Source organism: Drosophila hydei, unplaced genomic scaffold (assembly GCF_003285905.1).
Source record: "Drosophila hydei strain 15085-1641.00,03,60 unplaced genomic scaffold, DhydRS2 tig00008122-arrow-pilon, whole genome shotgun sequence".
Classification (NCBI taxonomy): Eukaryota; Metazoa; Arthropoda; class Insecta; order Diptera; family Drosophilidae; genus Drosophila; species Drosophila hydei.
In genome coordinates, this window is record NW_022045833.1 from 4,453,612 (window position 1) to 4,468,560 (window position 14,949).

Genomic DNA, 14,949 nt, shown 5'->3' on the forward strand with positions numbered 1-14,949 from the left:
AATGTAAGGTTCCTAGCATCATCAGTATATGGTTATTTTTCTCTTTGACCTACGTATACGGCTTTATATATATTTTGCTGATATCTGACGAACGCCTGACATTATATAAAGTAGTTACAATATCAATATTAAGTGAGTTGTCTGATTTATTAATGTAATTACATGAACCGAGGCGGTTCATTATATTTTTTTTAAATTGTTATTTTTAGTAATATATCTAAAGTTCTTCAAAACGGTTTATGACTACGAGAAAGAGTTTCTGAATGCGAACGAACTGGAGGAATTGGACTGTGCTCAGATGGACTAAGCCGTGGAAAAAATATTGACTCAATAATATTATTCATTAGGCCGATGCCCAGTAATTAATATAATATGCTCTCTGCTCGTATGTTGGAACTGTTTGGATAGCTTTAGTCTTCTTTTATTTCACTGCAGTTGCTTTTTAGACGTTAACTGATAAATATGTGCGCCGGCTGGAAATTTGTAGGCGTGGCAGCTCTAACATTTTCGTTATTCTATAATTTAATAATATTAATTATTGCTGTAACTTTTGTGCTGCGCTGTTACGATGACTGCAACGATAGCCTAGAAGGTAATAACTATATAAATTTGAATAATTGCCATTTAACAATAGATTATGGTTAAGGTCCATTTCCGGAGGACTGTTATAGTACGTATGCTATATACACGCTATATCTGCCAACAGTGTTTGCCAGTCCATTTATTATGCTAACCGATCGGAGCGTAAGTAGCGATATACGTATATATATATATATATTAATATATTATCAGCTACAATTTCTTATTCAGAGCATTAACTATCTGCAGTGGTGGCTGTTGTTGCATGCAGCTCTTACTTGTTGCGCTTACTTTATCTATTTATGCTATAGTCCCTTTTATTCGATTAGTGATAGCGATATAAATATCGTGGGCTTTGGTAAGAATTAATTTCTTTAAAATTGTTATATTTATAAATAATAAATTTCAAATTTTGTATCATACCCTTGCAGCTTGTCTGGTCTTTACATTTGGCTCCGTTGCATTTCATCTGTATCGTGTGCTGCATACTCCTGCAGCTAATATCCAATCGGATCCTGCGGAAACCTCTGCTTAGGGATAGTTGTCTCTTATCATATACTTTATTATATTTCAACCACAGAATTGAAAGCCGATTAAATTTGAAATACAAATATGAATATTATTATATCTATAAATATTTTTTCATTCCATAAAAGTTCTGTGTCCTTGAACTCAGTTCATCATTATAATAATTATAACTATAAAAAGCTATTACAGCTAATATGTTATACATATATTAAAAAGGTGTCTACCTATTCATCAGTTTAGCAAGTTATTATCCATTCCATTCTTCATAGCTCGGCAGTGCACAGTCCGTAGTTGATTCGACAGTAGATTATGTTCGAACAATTTTATTCAGTTCTGGCTTCAGCTGTAATGTCGCTATATTTATTTACCTATCGGTTTATGTATGTCTACGTAATACAACAGTATTACGAACCAGCATTAATACGTAATTAAAAAAAATTTATTTCTATATACAATTAAAATATCTTCATAAAGCTTATAAATCTTTTATGCAGCAAAAGATAACCAAGTGAGTGTCAATGCTATGCTGGTCTTTGTTGAGGTTACGGCGCTTGTGCATTGCATAATCGGGATATCATTGAGTAGTTTTCAATTCAAAGTGCGTTTTTATTATAAATAATTTGTCGACAGTTGCTTATGAAAATTATATATTTTTATTCTCATACAGAAAAATGGCGTTGCATATTTTTTTTTGTTTTCTTCATTTTTGCTAATTTTGTGCTTTGTACAAATATTATTTTTATTCTGGCCATTCTTAATCTTGATCTCAGTGGTGATCGGATTTGTCGAAATGGGTATGAGTAATTGGGAATCCGTACTAGAATAGTTACTGATATATACATATATATATATATATATATATTATATATATTATATATATGTAAATATATAATTAATAACTTTTTTTATAGTCATGATGCTGTGCATCTCCTTGGCCATCTTTAACGATGTTTTCTCCGAAGACTTCGAGGATAATGAAATATAATAAGTTTTCCAAAATTTTATGTCTTAAAAAGTTTTTAGTTTTAAGAAGCTGAAAAGCATATACAAACCATTTTAAATATCAATATAATTTTATTTAAATGTTTTTTCTAAAGAAAAAGTTAAATTTTGGATATATATATGTATATATATATATATATATATATATATATATATTATATATATATATATATATATATATATATATATATATATATATATATATATATATATATATATAATATACATTTTAATATATTTTAAAAGCTCTTTAATATATCATATATAATTTTTAATAATTCATATCATGCTGAGCTGTTTATTAATAAACATTTTGCAATTATTGTTGGATTACTCTCAATTAGCCTCAGTCTATTATTATAATTTTGGTCATATATATAAATTTCCAATTAAGACCAACTTTTTGATCAGAAAGCATTCGCCTTCAGCCAGAATGTGTCGCGAAATAATACTTTTGCTCTTTTTGGGTTTTATGTGCTATAACGTATATCTGTCATATGTTTGTGTTAAGGAATTGATAATTAAAAATGTTAATATATTCAAAGAGGACTCAGGTAAGCATAAATGCTGCTTGCCGTATTCGATTGATAGTATAAAAATTATTTCGCAGAATCTTCGGAATCGATGCTCGTGATTCAGGCCTTAACCGAATTCTTCAATTCGCTTTGTGGATTGCTTTTCGTTTGTTATAAAGTGAAGGTGCAATAGCTATATAAAATATTTCCATTAAGATATTAATTTTTTTTGGTTTTCAGATAAAAGCTGTGTTATTCACTTGGATATTAATGGCTATGTTTATGATTTGTTTATCCTTAAGTTTTGAAATCTTTTTTGTAATGGGAGAAAACTTTATATTTGATGCATATAGCGTCAATACTTGTGTTTTTATTAAAGGTAAGTATAGCTTTCATACCTCAGATATTTTTTAGATGTATTCAAAATATTATTTCTCTTAATAGTTCTTGGCCTGAGCTGTGTTTTTGTGGTATGCAACTATATACGTGAATCAATAATAAATTCAAATAAAACTGGAGTTATTACAAATATATGCTGACTGTGCATATATTTACGCGCATCATTGTTTGACCTGAAGCTTTTTTCAATTGTTGAGCTTTGAGTGGCAAAAGTCATGTGAGGTTTGTCAAAGCTTGGCGCTGTTAGCTTAGAAGTGTGACCCAGCTCTTTTGCTCTCTCTCGGAATCATTTGTGACGTCATGTTTGAGAGTGTACAAAATTAGCTTGACGAAAGAAAATAATAATCGGTGAGCCGGCAGACAGTTCGCTTTGGTAACGCTCAGTTATTCGACGCACGCGAATCGAATTTGTGCTAGGCCGAATGTGTTGAAGTTGGCGCCCGACTCTTGATAGCTCCGCATATATACATAGAAATTCGCTTGTACATAGACGCACCTATGCAACATGTCTAAAAAACCGTATAGCACATAAAGCCCGTTTGAGTTTCTGATTTCATTAAAAATAGTCACGACGTCATGTGTCATTGATTGTTGCGAACCTATTTGAAATTCATATTTGTTATAGCTAACACTCTAAAGTTTGATTCATGATCTCATAAAAATATACGCATCATCAGTACAGCAGCGAGAGCCAGAGAGAGATAAAGTGAGAACGAGATCGAGTGAGAGCTAGTCAAAAAAGAGCGAATACAAAAAGAAAACAAGTTTTTTTTGTTAGCGCTGCGCAAGTGGATTTATATTGCTCCATACAGGAATTTGAAGCATTTGTGGATATAGCAGCAGTATGGCCTCCACATCGGGTTATAAGGTGTTTGCCTATGCCCTGCACATACTTTGTACGGTGAGTTGAGAAAAAATGTCTTTAGATAATTGCCATCAATTGCCGCAAAGACTCTGCCAATTCGTTTGTTTACTTTCCCAATTGGCGCGGTTCTCCAGTTATTGGCGTCAATGAAAGTACAGGCCAACCACTTGTATCAATTTTCCCGAACAATACACCTTTGTATTAATATATATATATATATGTGTGCATGCATGAAAAGAAAATTAGAACACAATGACATTTGTTATCACCAATTGAAAAGCCTTATCGCCAAAACTATTTGCATGAAAAAAAGATCAAAAATGTACTTCCTAATTTAATGTAATTTGAAATTCAATTTGAAATAACTAATCGAGTAATCAAGTTCGACTCAGATTTTCGTGCCATTGTGTTATTAAATCTACTTGTTCACTCATTGAACTACAAAAAGCTGACTAAAAAAAGTTTTGCTTGACAAATTTATAATGTTGTGAGTCTATGAAACAGCCAAATAAAGTTCGAAGTTCAAAGCTCACTTTTTGGGGGACTATAAAACAGCTATACTAAATGTATATCTGTACATATTTCGTATGGAAAGCACACAAAGAATTGTTTTGTCATAAGAAACAGAAGTACAGTGAGTTTATTAAGCACATTTTTAGGGATTTTTTCGGAAAACTTAAAAGGCATCCAGGCTCATCCGTTAACTGTTATGCCTGTAAAGTTTACTTCATATAGGTTCTTAAAAATTTCCTAAGAAATCTAAACTTGAATCCAGCTTCAAATCTAATTTTTGGTATTTGCTCTTTAAAGAAAATCTTTGAAGCTGTGAAATATTTCATACTTATTCAATACTATATGGGTACTTAGCACATTTCTAAAATCTAAGCAAATAGTATTTGCGGCACACTAATAGATCTTAAATACCCCGAATATGCATAGGTGTAAATATTTACACCATTTAAGCTTGTCATTGAACCCGTTGTAAATCAATATTAAATTATTTAGCTCACACGTTTTCGTTTGTTAGTTTACTTACTACACATATTCAATAATATTTGAGAATGAACACATGGCAAGTACAATATACAGATATACATATATGTGGACATGCAGGCGGTATGTATATCTTCATCAAATATGGCTTACATCAACTGGCAGTTTATTAATTTTTCATTTATAATCGATTGTGAGCTGAATTCTTAAATAAACTCTGACGTATAGCTGTTCAAAAACTGTTCTTTAAATTAAAAAAAAAAAAAAAAACTTGTTTAAAATATTTAAATTAAATTTTGCCTGTGGCAAATAAATTTCTATTCAATTTAGTATTTACTGCGTGTCTGTTTTAATTAAAGGACTTTGTTAATATGCTTATTCCTGTCAGAATTTATTGCTCATGTGACAACAAATCTGAAACCTATTTTGCATGTCAACATACCCTGTAATCAGTGTAGGCCAAGTTGTGTTTATCTGACATGTGAATTATATACAAGTTGGAGCTTGTTTATTCTACACTTATTTCGGCTTCTAAATGTGATTTATAGCCATGGTCTTGTCTGTACATATATATATATATATATATATTTTTTTTTTTTGATTGAGTAGAGGGCATCTGTTAGTCGCGTATTGTTTTTGTTGTGGATTGTGTGTTTCTGGCTATGCCTTTGCTACTGTCGCCAGTTAGACTAGTCTATCGGACGCCTATGTAGTTTTTAGCTAGAGCGTCCATTAGCATGGTAGCTCACACATACAAACACAGTATAGACACTTCCAGGACATTTCTATTTGTGTAAGGTCAAAAGCATAAAAGTAGCGCAATGTTTTGGAGTTGCCTCTTTAGCGGTTTATTTACAATTTAGATTTTATTTATGTTGTGTTCTATATTTATTCTTTTTTTTCTAGCTGCTGGCACTGGTGCTCATATCTTTTGGCATCTATATCCTGGTATCCTACGATACAAACGAGATTGGCTGCTGGACAGCCTACGCATATATTGGCATTGGCGCTGCGGCCATAATTATATTTTTCTGGGGCTATCTGTCCGCCTGGAGGGAGAATGTCTGCTGTACAGTGACTGTAAGTAGTTAACCTACACCAGGCATGACATCAACCCAAACAATTAAATGATTAATTAACTATTATTTTGTTGTCTAGTTCATTACCATATTGTGTGTGGTTATTATTGTTCAGCTGGCTGTGTTGTTTGTGCTTACAAAGGGCGAAAATACAGCTGCATCGAACTTGGCCAATTCATTGGAAACGACATGGGAGGAGGAGCTCAATAGTCCTGGCGCTATGTCCTTGTATGAGAACTGGGTAGGTTCTATTAGAGATATAACTTTGGATTGCCCAACACTATTTACTATGGCTAGGCTAACCATGTGTAAAAAACACTGGTCAAAGATATTAAGCACCAAAGAATGATACAGCAAAACCATAAATTCACATTAATAATATATTTGAATATATTTGGCAAATATTTATGAGCTTTTAATCGTATCAAGCACAAAACTATAATAATAATAATTTGTCCAATTTTTACAGTTCCATTGCTGCGGTCGCGGTAGTCCTCAAGATTATATTGTGAATGAACGTTTACCGCCAGCTACGTGTTTCCGGGATCATGATAAAAGTAAATCGGAAAACTTAATTCATACGGGCTGTCGCGTTGAGTTCGAAAATTATTGGCGGCACCTGTTGAGCATATTCAACATAATGGGCTGGATACTGGTCGCCGTTGAGGTAAGTCAACCTCCTTAATATATCCTGTTAATAGGATCTATAACAAAAAGTTTTTTACTTTTACAGCTGATCCTTAGTTTTGTATCCTGTGGACTGTGCAACAGTATTCGCAATGATCATCGACGTTCGTACTACTGAGGAGTTTGACCGTCCAAAGTGAAATTTGCATTTGTTGAAATTATTATTGCTTCAAATATAATATAATATGGCGTTTAAATTATTTCACTATTTTTATGTAAAGTGAATTTACCTCACAATACTTTACAAAAACAAACAAAGAACAAAAACAAATTGTTACCATGTGCCCAACCATTTAAACTTACGAATTTTCTAAGAAAGTGCTACAACAGTTAAAATGGCTTTTGATGTACATACATACACGAATATATCTACACAAAGATATATTTATATATATTAGTTATTGTTATCAAGTTAGTTGCTTTTTAAGCTTTTATAGCTTTACTTACACAAACAAAAACATTTTTTATGTACTCCTAATATAAGACATGTGAATTAATTTATTTGAATATTACTTTTTAACAAAAACAAAAAGAGAAATAAAATGAAATCTTTAAATAACATATCATGTGACTTTTTATTCTATAAAATGGCATTTCGGCTAGCTGGTTTGTGAAGGAGCTAATAAATTATTGACTATAATCAACCGAATAAAATAAACAATATCAAGTAAAATCTACATACACAATTTACTGTTGGTTACTCCAACAATTTTTGCACTTGCCTAACAATATTTTCGATTCAACCAAAAATTAATGAAATATGAAATTTAGCGTATTTTATTTATGAAAATATTTTAATTTTTGTATATTTTAAAATAAACATTATTTTAAAATCTACGAGCTTAGAAAATCAGGTCGACAGACAAGGCAGCAAATATATTTATATCTTAAAAAATATATAAATTGGAATTAAAAAAATATTTGAACTAATATTTTATATTAAGCAGATTGGTTCCAATATCAGTGTAAATTGTTCAAACTTTTCCTCAAATTAGAAACCTTTTTAAATATCTTTTTAAGAGAGAAATATATTCATTAAAATTGGAAATAGACTTGAATCAAACGCTAGGCAGCAATTATGTTGGGCTTTCTAAATATTCTTGTTCCTTAGACTTATTTCGAGATGTTTTCTAATTTGCTGATCTAATGTAGCAGCTATGAATCATCCCGTGCAAAGTTTACAACATTAGCATATATACTAGATTCGCCCGCCTCTAGCTCTCCTCGTCCCACTTCCATATTATTCCACCAAGCGAGCGCGCTGAAAAGTATGTAAAGCAACTATTATAAAAATAGCGCAGCGACAAAAGTTGTTGTCGCTTTGGTTGCTTTATTTATCAGCTTGAGGTATGTGTTTATACACATACAATGGTATACTGAAGCAGCGAGCGCCCCTCTTAATAACGACGCCCATGCCTAACAAACAGCACGCGGTCCGCTCGGTTGCTGTTTCGCTTCCAGCACGTTCCGATGTGCCGTTCCGTTTTCAAAACATTTGTATTTGCTTTGTTGCTAAAAACGTTTTTGCTATCAACAAATCAGTTAAGATTCGTGCGCGAACATGTCGGGTTTGGTTACCCGAGCAACCGTTAAAAGTTGAATAAAAAAATAGAAAAAAAGGAAAAATATTTTGAATTTCAAACAAGTGTTCGCATTCGTTGCCAAGTGCTTTTTAAGCCAAATGCAGCAGTGAAAACTTTAATGAAAAGTGTTTTTTCGTGCGGCAGATATAGCAACAAAAATATATCTATTGTAGCATAGATATATACATAGAAATATTTATAAACTGTGCAAATTCTATCATACAGTCACTGCAAAATGGCCTGCTCCACAAAGGTGTTAAAAATCTTTGCCCTAATCTGGGATATAATCTATGTTGTAAGTGTGCGCATATAATATGATTAAAGTTTTTATTCTTTTTATGAACGGCGAAACCTGAGCTGAGGCTTGTTGACGGAAACGCTGAGGCCTATGCAAATGAGGCCTAAAGCTCTTCAGAATGGTGTAAATGCTATTAAGGCATTATAATCATAATAGCATTAAAAGATATAATTACACGAATAAGACACGTTTCATTAAGACCTACTGGGTTTACTAACCCCCAGCTGAAGGTCTTTCACTAAGTTTGTGCTTTGCTTAATTGCAACTAATAATGGCTTTGCGGTCAAATCGGTAGTATAGTGTGTATATAATTGTTTGTTTAGCAAGACAATTTCATTCACACTTTGCTGTTTATATAAACGCGTGCACTGAGTATTGAGAACTTTGTTTATTTGTGCTAAAGTACATACAACAAGCCTTGACTTCATCGCATAAATATGTATTGTTGAGTAATTAATGTGACTGATAACGGCATACATATATGTATGTATAAACACCATTTGATACCAGTGCATAATAACATTTAGCTAGAATTACAGCTTGATTGGATAGCTAAATGTTTAACAGCATTTCAATTACATTTGAAGGTTTCTGTTTGTTGTTCTGTTTTTTTTTCTTCCATTCCATTTGGTATTTAAATAATAATATGCTGCGTTGTATTCTTATGTTAATCTATTTGGACTGGGCGCAGCTTAATGAAAATTCAATTTAATTTTTATGTTCACGAAACAGACACGTAGAATGGAATGTGAATTGTGTCTTGACGTCGTGATAGAAGTGAAATAATATGAAAAAAATAATAATAGAAATCTTAAGTCAACATAATCCTTTTAATATAAATATTTAAATATATAAAAATATAAGAAATGTTATTAAAAATTGTAATCAACTAAAAAATTATATATTAAATTAAATTCATATAAAATAATATATTATTCTAACACAATATTAAAGTCAACCATTAAATGATGAGTTTTTAGTTATTCTGTTATGGAATTACCGTTTGTTTAACCTTATCCTTCGTTTGTCTCGATTTCTATAGAAGGAATTTCGCCCACATGCATTCGATTTAGCTTATGATTCAGTCTCAACTGTCTGCAGCTTGTACAAAATTCTAAACAAAAACTTGCCCAGACTTTTTAAAGAAATACCGCATAGCTGATATTTGTGTGATATTTTTATATGATCTTTGCCATAATTGTGTTTTGCTCTTAGGTTTAACCGCTTGTCAAAATTGCTGCATACCAAAACTTACTTAATTTATTGTTTATTTCTGCTAAGAACTAAATTTGTTTTTAAAGCATGAAAAATAAAAAATAAAAACAAAACAATAATACTTGTTTTTGGTTATGCGCGCAGTGTTCAAAATAAAATTGAAAAAGAAATATTGAAATATAAAAACTTGGTACACCCACGCCATAAAACTTGGCCCTGAGCAAAAGGCGGTCAAAATATGTGTGTGTGTGTGTAGCATCGCGTCACTGCCTCCTAGCTGTATAAAATATTTAGTATATTTGTCTTTTGACTGTGGCTTATTTTTCTGTCTTTCACGCCAACTGAAAATTGGTTGATGTCATTTTTCAGACATTGCAAAATTTTGTTTGGAAAATATATAAATATTTTTCAGCACTAAGCTGAACGAAAAATGAGCAAGAAAAATATATCGAATAAATGTGCCAGCAAAGGAAATGCCAAAAGAAATAGCACACAACGTGGCGTATGCGCCACTTTTCCGCATTGGTTCCAAGTGAGTAAACTTTGATTTACTGACGATCTGCTCTTCTTTTGTAGTTGTTGTTGTTTATGTTTTCGTAGTAGTTGTTGTTGTTTTTTGCTTTAAAATTACTTTATGTGGCGCGGCCGCGTGTTTTTAATTAAATACCAGCTGTGCCTATTACTACTCGCCCTGCATTTGAGGTAGGGCACAACCTTTTTTTGTTGGTATTTTTCCCAGCAACATTCAAGCGCGCATTTATGTTGTCAAGTCTGGTTGTTTTGTTAAACCCACATAAATCTCAACGAACATTTCTCGCTAAATGACATTTGTCTAGTTGTTCTCGGCTTGCCTAGACCACATGCTGTTCGCAGAGGCAACTATTTCGGCCGCTTCAACTGTTGTGTGAGCGTACAATTATCAGCTGTTTTCGTAGGCTTAGCCCGCTAAAGTCTAATCAGTTGCTATGCCTTATCAGCTATATGCAAATATAATTTGCCTCTCGGTTGGCCTTGCTTACGCACTTGTCTGTCTATATGTGTAAACGATAATTGCATTTAATTGTTTGTCTGTGGGACAAATTAGAGCAAATAATATGCAAATGACATGTGCCACGAATTAAAGTGGAAAAAATCGTGCTCAGAGTCCACTAAAGCTAATATCAGTTAGTTGTTTTATTTGCCCACTGACTGTTAAGTAAAAACTAAAAGTTAAAAGTTTATTTTAATAGACAAATAAAATCATACTAACTAACATAAGAAATAAATGCTTGGAGTGTTAGAAAGATAATGGTTTAATAAAAACTATTTAACTTGCTTAATAAAAACAAAAAATATATGTCATATAAATTAATATTTTGAGGATGAGCACAACTATGTTAAGGAGAAAAATTATTTATTAGATAAGTTAAGTTATATTATTCATATTAAATATAACATTTTCTTAGCTTACCTAGCATATATATTGCAAATAATGCGTATTTATTAAATTTTATGTAATTCAATATTGTCAACTTATTTTTTTTTTTTCAAACTCATCTAACAAAACAAATCGTAGCCAACTTATCTAATACAAATAGTAATGAAATATGTCTGATATACATTATATATCGAAACACATAGTTATCTTTACTTACCTTATCTAGTAAAAGTTTAACTAGCGACATGCTACCAATTTAAAAAGTGTTATTTTTTAGACTTTATATTTCTGTTGTTGCTGTGCGACACTTTTTAGCTGTTATCTTCACTAGAGTGCAAATGAGTTGAGATAACACATGTGACATTTCGGGTTACCTAATATTTACTCGTATTGAGAGCATACTTAAGTAAATAATTAAGGGCGAAATTGATGTATGCCAAAGATTAGATCTGATTCACACTTGGATTCAATGCCATTGTCATTCGGATTCCATGGGCTATGCTTGGTTTAACGCCCCTTTTTGGGCACTCCAAAGTTATGTCAGCATCGTCGACAGCTTGGGCGCCATGTGTAATAAATAACAATTAAATGGCGTGGTATCTAGACATAATGCCAGATGCTCTAAAGTCTCTTAGAAGTAAATAAAGTGCTTGCTGTTGACTTGATATCGTGTGCTGTAAACACTTTATCAGAGTTTAATTCATGACTTTATGACTTGATGAATAAAAAACTATTCATTTGTTGGCATACTAATTGCTTTTACAATTCTATTAATATTTTGTGCCTTCCACATTTTTCTTGGCCATATTCAGCTATGCCTCTACAAGTACATGCGCCTGCCTAAGTGACAGCAATTAAATTTGTCTGTCAGTAATTTGCATAATTGTAATTCAATAGAAGGGGGCAAGGCAGATAAAGAGCTAATATTGTCTGACTATTTATTAAGCATCGACCTTTATTCAATTACGCTATTGAGCCTTAAAAGGCGCAGCTGTGCAAAGATAAACTTTGAATTTATGAAGACATCGCAACCAGTTAAGGCAACAAATTACAGCAAATGCCAAATGCGTTTGCGTCAAGACAAGCCCCAGACAGAAAAGCATAAACAAAAAGCTAGACAAACATTAAGTCAACATGATAAATCGCACAAATCAGTCATAATTACCACGCTGTGCTCACAATTGGTTGGCTTTCGGAAATCTGAAAGCTATTTGGGGGCTACTTTACATGCAACCAAAAATAGATGTCAAGCCTAAATGGTCAGCGGAAGTTTGGCTGATAGACAACTTGAGTTGGAGCCGTATCGTGACACGCAATAAGAAGCGCTAATGTGACTTGACTTAAAAACAATTCCTTCTACTTCACTACTACAATTCATACGAATAGAATAGATATACGATATACGATATACGACTATTACAGCTATCATGTTCAATTATCTTTAGCTCAATTTAATTTATGAGAATTGCATAGAAGAGCGTTACACATATCGGAGATCTTTTGTCATCTTCTCTCTCTATTCTATAACGATACAATATCCAAGCATCTACACCTCTTCGTGTCACGTTTCCACCTCTATATCTCTATTCAAAGTGTCAACAACTATGTTGTTTGCCTAGTATGTTAACTGGTTTCTTATAATTGTAATTATTATTCACAATTGTATAGCCAACAAGCAGTAGCCGACTTTGAAGAATCAACAAATCCATGTAGGATGGAAACATAAAACAATGTATAACTAATTATTGCGCATTTATTAAAGTATTTTGAGTGTATGTGCTGATAGCCGATAGTTCAAATACGATACGAACGTTCGCCAACTGTGTCAAGTGGCAAATTCGAAAAACTGTTTACAATCGCGCTTCAGCGTAAAATTTTCTCGAACGCCTGAGTCATTCTTGAAATTCAGACGGCAAGTGCAACAAATTTGTGCTAATTGTGCAGGCAAAAGTAAGCAGAGAAAAAAACAACCAATTAAATAGTGAAAGGGTAAAGCTAAATGCAGTGCGAGTGCAAACGCTACGTATGCGTGATGCGAGCGTAGAATTTTTTAAATCGGATGATATTCTATATATATATATATATATATTATATACTATATAAAGGTTAACTTGTTGCATGTGCTAAAACTGAGCAGCTATAATAAATTTATGGGCTAAACAGATATTTACGTATGTATGTGAGCGTGAATATGCTGCGTATGAGTAATGAGAGACGTAGTTTGCATATTAAGTATATGAGACGTATACCAAATTTGTTACAGCTTCAAGCTTTAATACAAATTTGTAATAGCTTTAAGCCTTAATACAATTGTATTATATTGCAAAAGCGTATTAGTAATAAGTGACATATTAAGTATGCACAATGTCTAACGAATTTTGAATAGTATAATGGCTTAATAGTCTTACAAAATATTGGTAGTCTTCGTTTTACTTAACATATTTCTATTTATAAGATCATGCATACGCTGCGTATGAGTAATAAGTCTTTTTCTCAAGGCACATTAAGTATACATTGTGTTCAATGAATATTTTATAGCTCATTAAGGCTTTATTATTTATTATTGAAGGACTGTCATAGTCACATCTCTGGGTTATATTTAACTGATTCATTTTCTAATTTACGATTTGCAGCTCTTTGGTCTGATTGTCATTGCACTGGCCGTACATGTTTTCTTCAGATTCGAGCACTTTGATACAGCTGCTTTCATCATTCTCACCTTTGGCATTGTCATAGTGCTGGTCTCGCTCTTTGGCACCCTGGGCGCAGTACGTGAGAGCAGTCGCATGTCCAAATCGGTAAGTGTTTAGCTCTTGGTATATGTTTTCGCTGTACTCATGTTTTTATATTCTTCCAGTTTGTTGCCATTCTTGTTGTTTTAATTGTGCTTCAAGTGCTGACAGTGGGCTTCTTTTGGATATTCCAAACATCGCTGCTGATCAATGTGGACAAGACATTCGATCAGCTGTGGAACGATCAGCCGGTGCCCGTTAAGCCCGGCAATGCCAGTCAAATTGCCAGCATAGAACGTTGGGTAAGCTAGACTAAAAAACGTTTTGTAAATCATTTATTAAGTAATATTTTTGTTTTTTTTATGCTTCAGCTCGATTGTTGCGGTAATGTTAGCTACAAGGACTATTTGCTACCCCCCAACAGCTGCTACAATAGCGAAACGAACAAAATGAACCTAGACGGCTGTCGTCAAAAGTTTTTGGACTACATTGCAGAGCGCTGGACAGCTTTCAATATATTTGCACTGGTTCTAGTTGGCGTTGAGGTGTGTAAATCTTAAATGAAACTACTCCATAAAAGATTAATGCATTGTTTTTATATTGTTTTTATTCACAGATCATTTGCGCACTGCTCGCCTATGTGCTCTCCCACAGCATCGTGAATCGCTGGAGACGCTCCAAATATTATGCCAAATAGGTTTCCCATATATTCAACTCAGTACATACGCACATACTCAAGGCCAAAGATTTCTCAATGCTGTGCAAAACTTACACTGAGCTGCGCAGCCTAGACACTACACTACACTGTACTGCACTAAGCAATCGAATTTCCAGTCTAAATATTGCAGCGTTTGCTAGTCTACCTCATGTTCATTCGCATACAAAAGGAAAAATAAATTTTGAAACACACACGATTCTATTTCAGAGCTCAACAACAGGTGCCAAAAGCAGTGTTCAAGCCGATTTCGATTGCTTTATATATATATATATATATATATATATATATATATATATATATATATCGTATCATCGTACAATATTTATATGCATGTATTTA

General features: G+C 32.8%; 2 protein-coding genes across 2 annotated transcripts; both read left to right on the forward strand.

Moving 5' to 3' along the window:
- The first annotated feature begins 3,381 nt into the window (after nt 1-3,381).
- On the forward strand, nt 3,382-6,992 carry LOC111593978 (23 kDa integral membrane protein). The gene is made up of 5 exons (XM_023307071.2): nt 3,382-3,924; nt 5,788-5,961; nt 6,040-6,201; nt 6,430-6,627; nt 6,694-6,992. Exons 1-5 carry the CDS (start codon nt 3,868-3,870, stop codon nt 6,763-6,765), a joined length of 663 nt encoding a protein of 220 aa, XP_023162839.2. The 5' UTR covers nt 3,382-3,867; the 3' UTR covers nt 6,766-6,992.
- Nucleotides 6,993-8,184: 1,192 nt separating this feature from the next.
- Nucleotides 8,185-14,849, forward strand: LOC111593979 (tetraspanin-9). The gene is made up of 5 exons (XM_023307072.2): nt 8,185-8,525; nt 13,794-13,958; nt 14,018-14,194; nt 14,264-14,437; nt 14,509-14,849. The coding sequence occupies exons 1-5, from the start codon at nt 8,466-8,468 to the stop codon at nt 14,587-14,589; spliced, it is 657 nt and encodes a 218-aa protein (XP_023162840.1). The 5' UTR covers nt 8,185-8,465; the 3' UTR covers nt 14,590-14,849.
- The last annotated feature ends 100 nt before the right edge of the window (nt 14,850-14,949 follow it).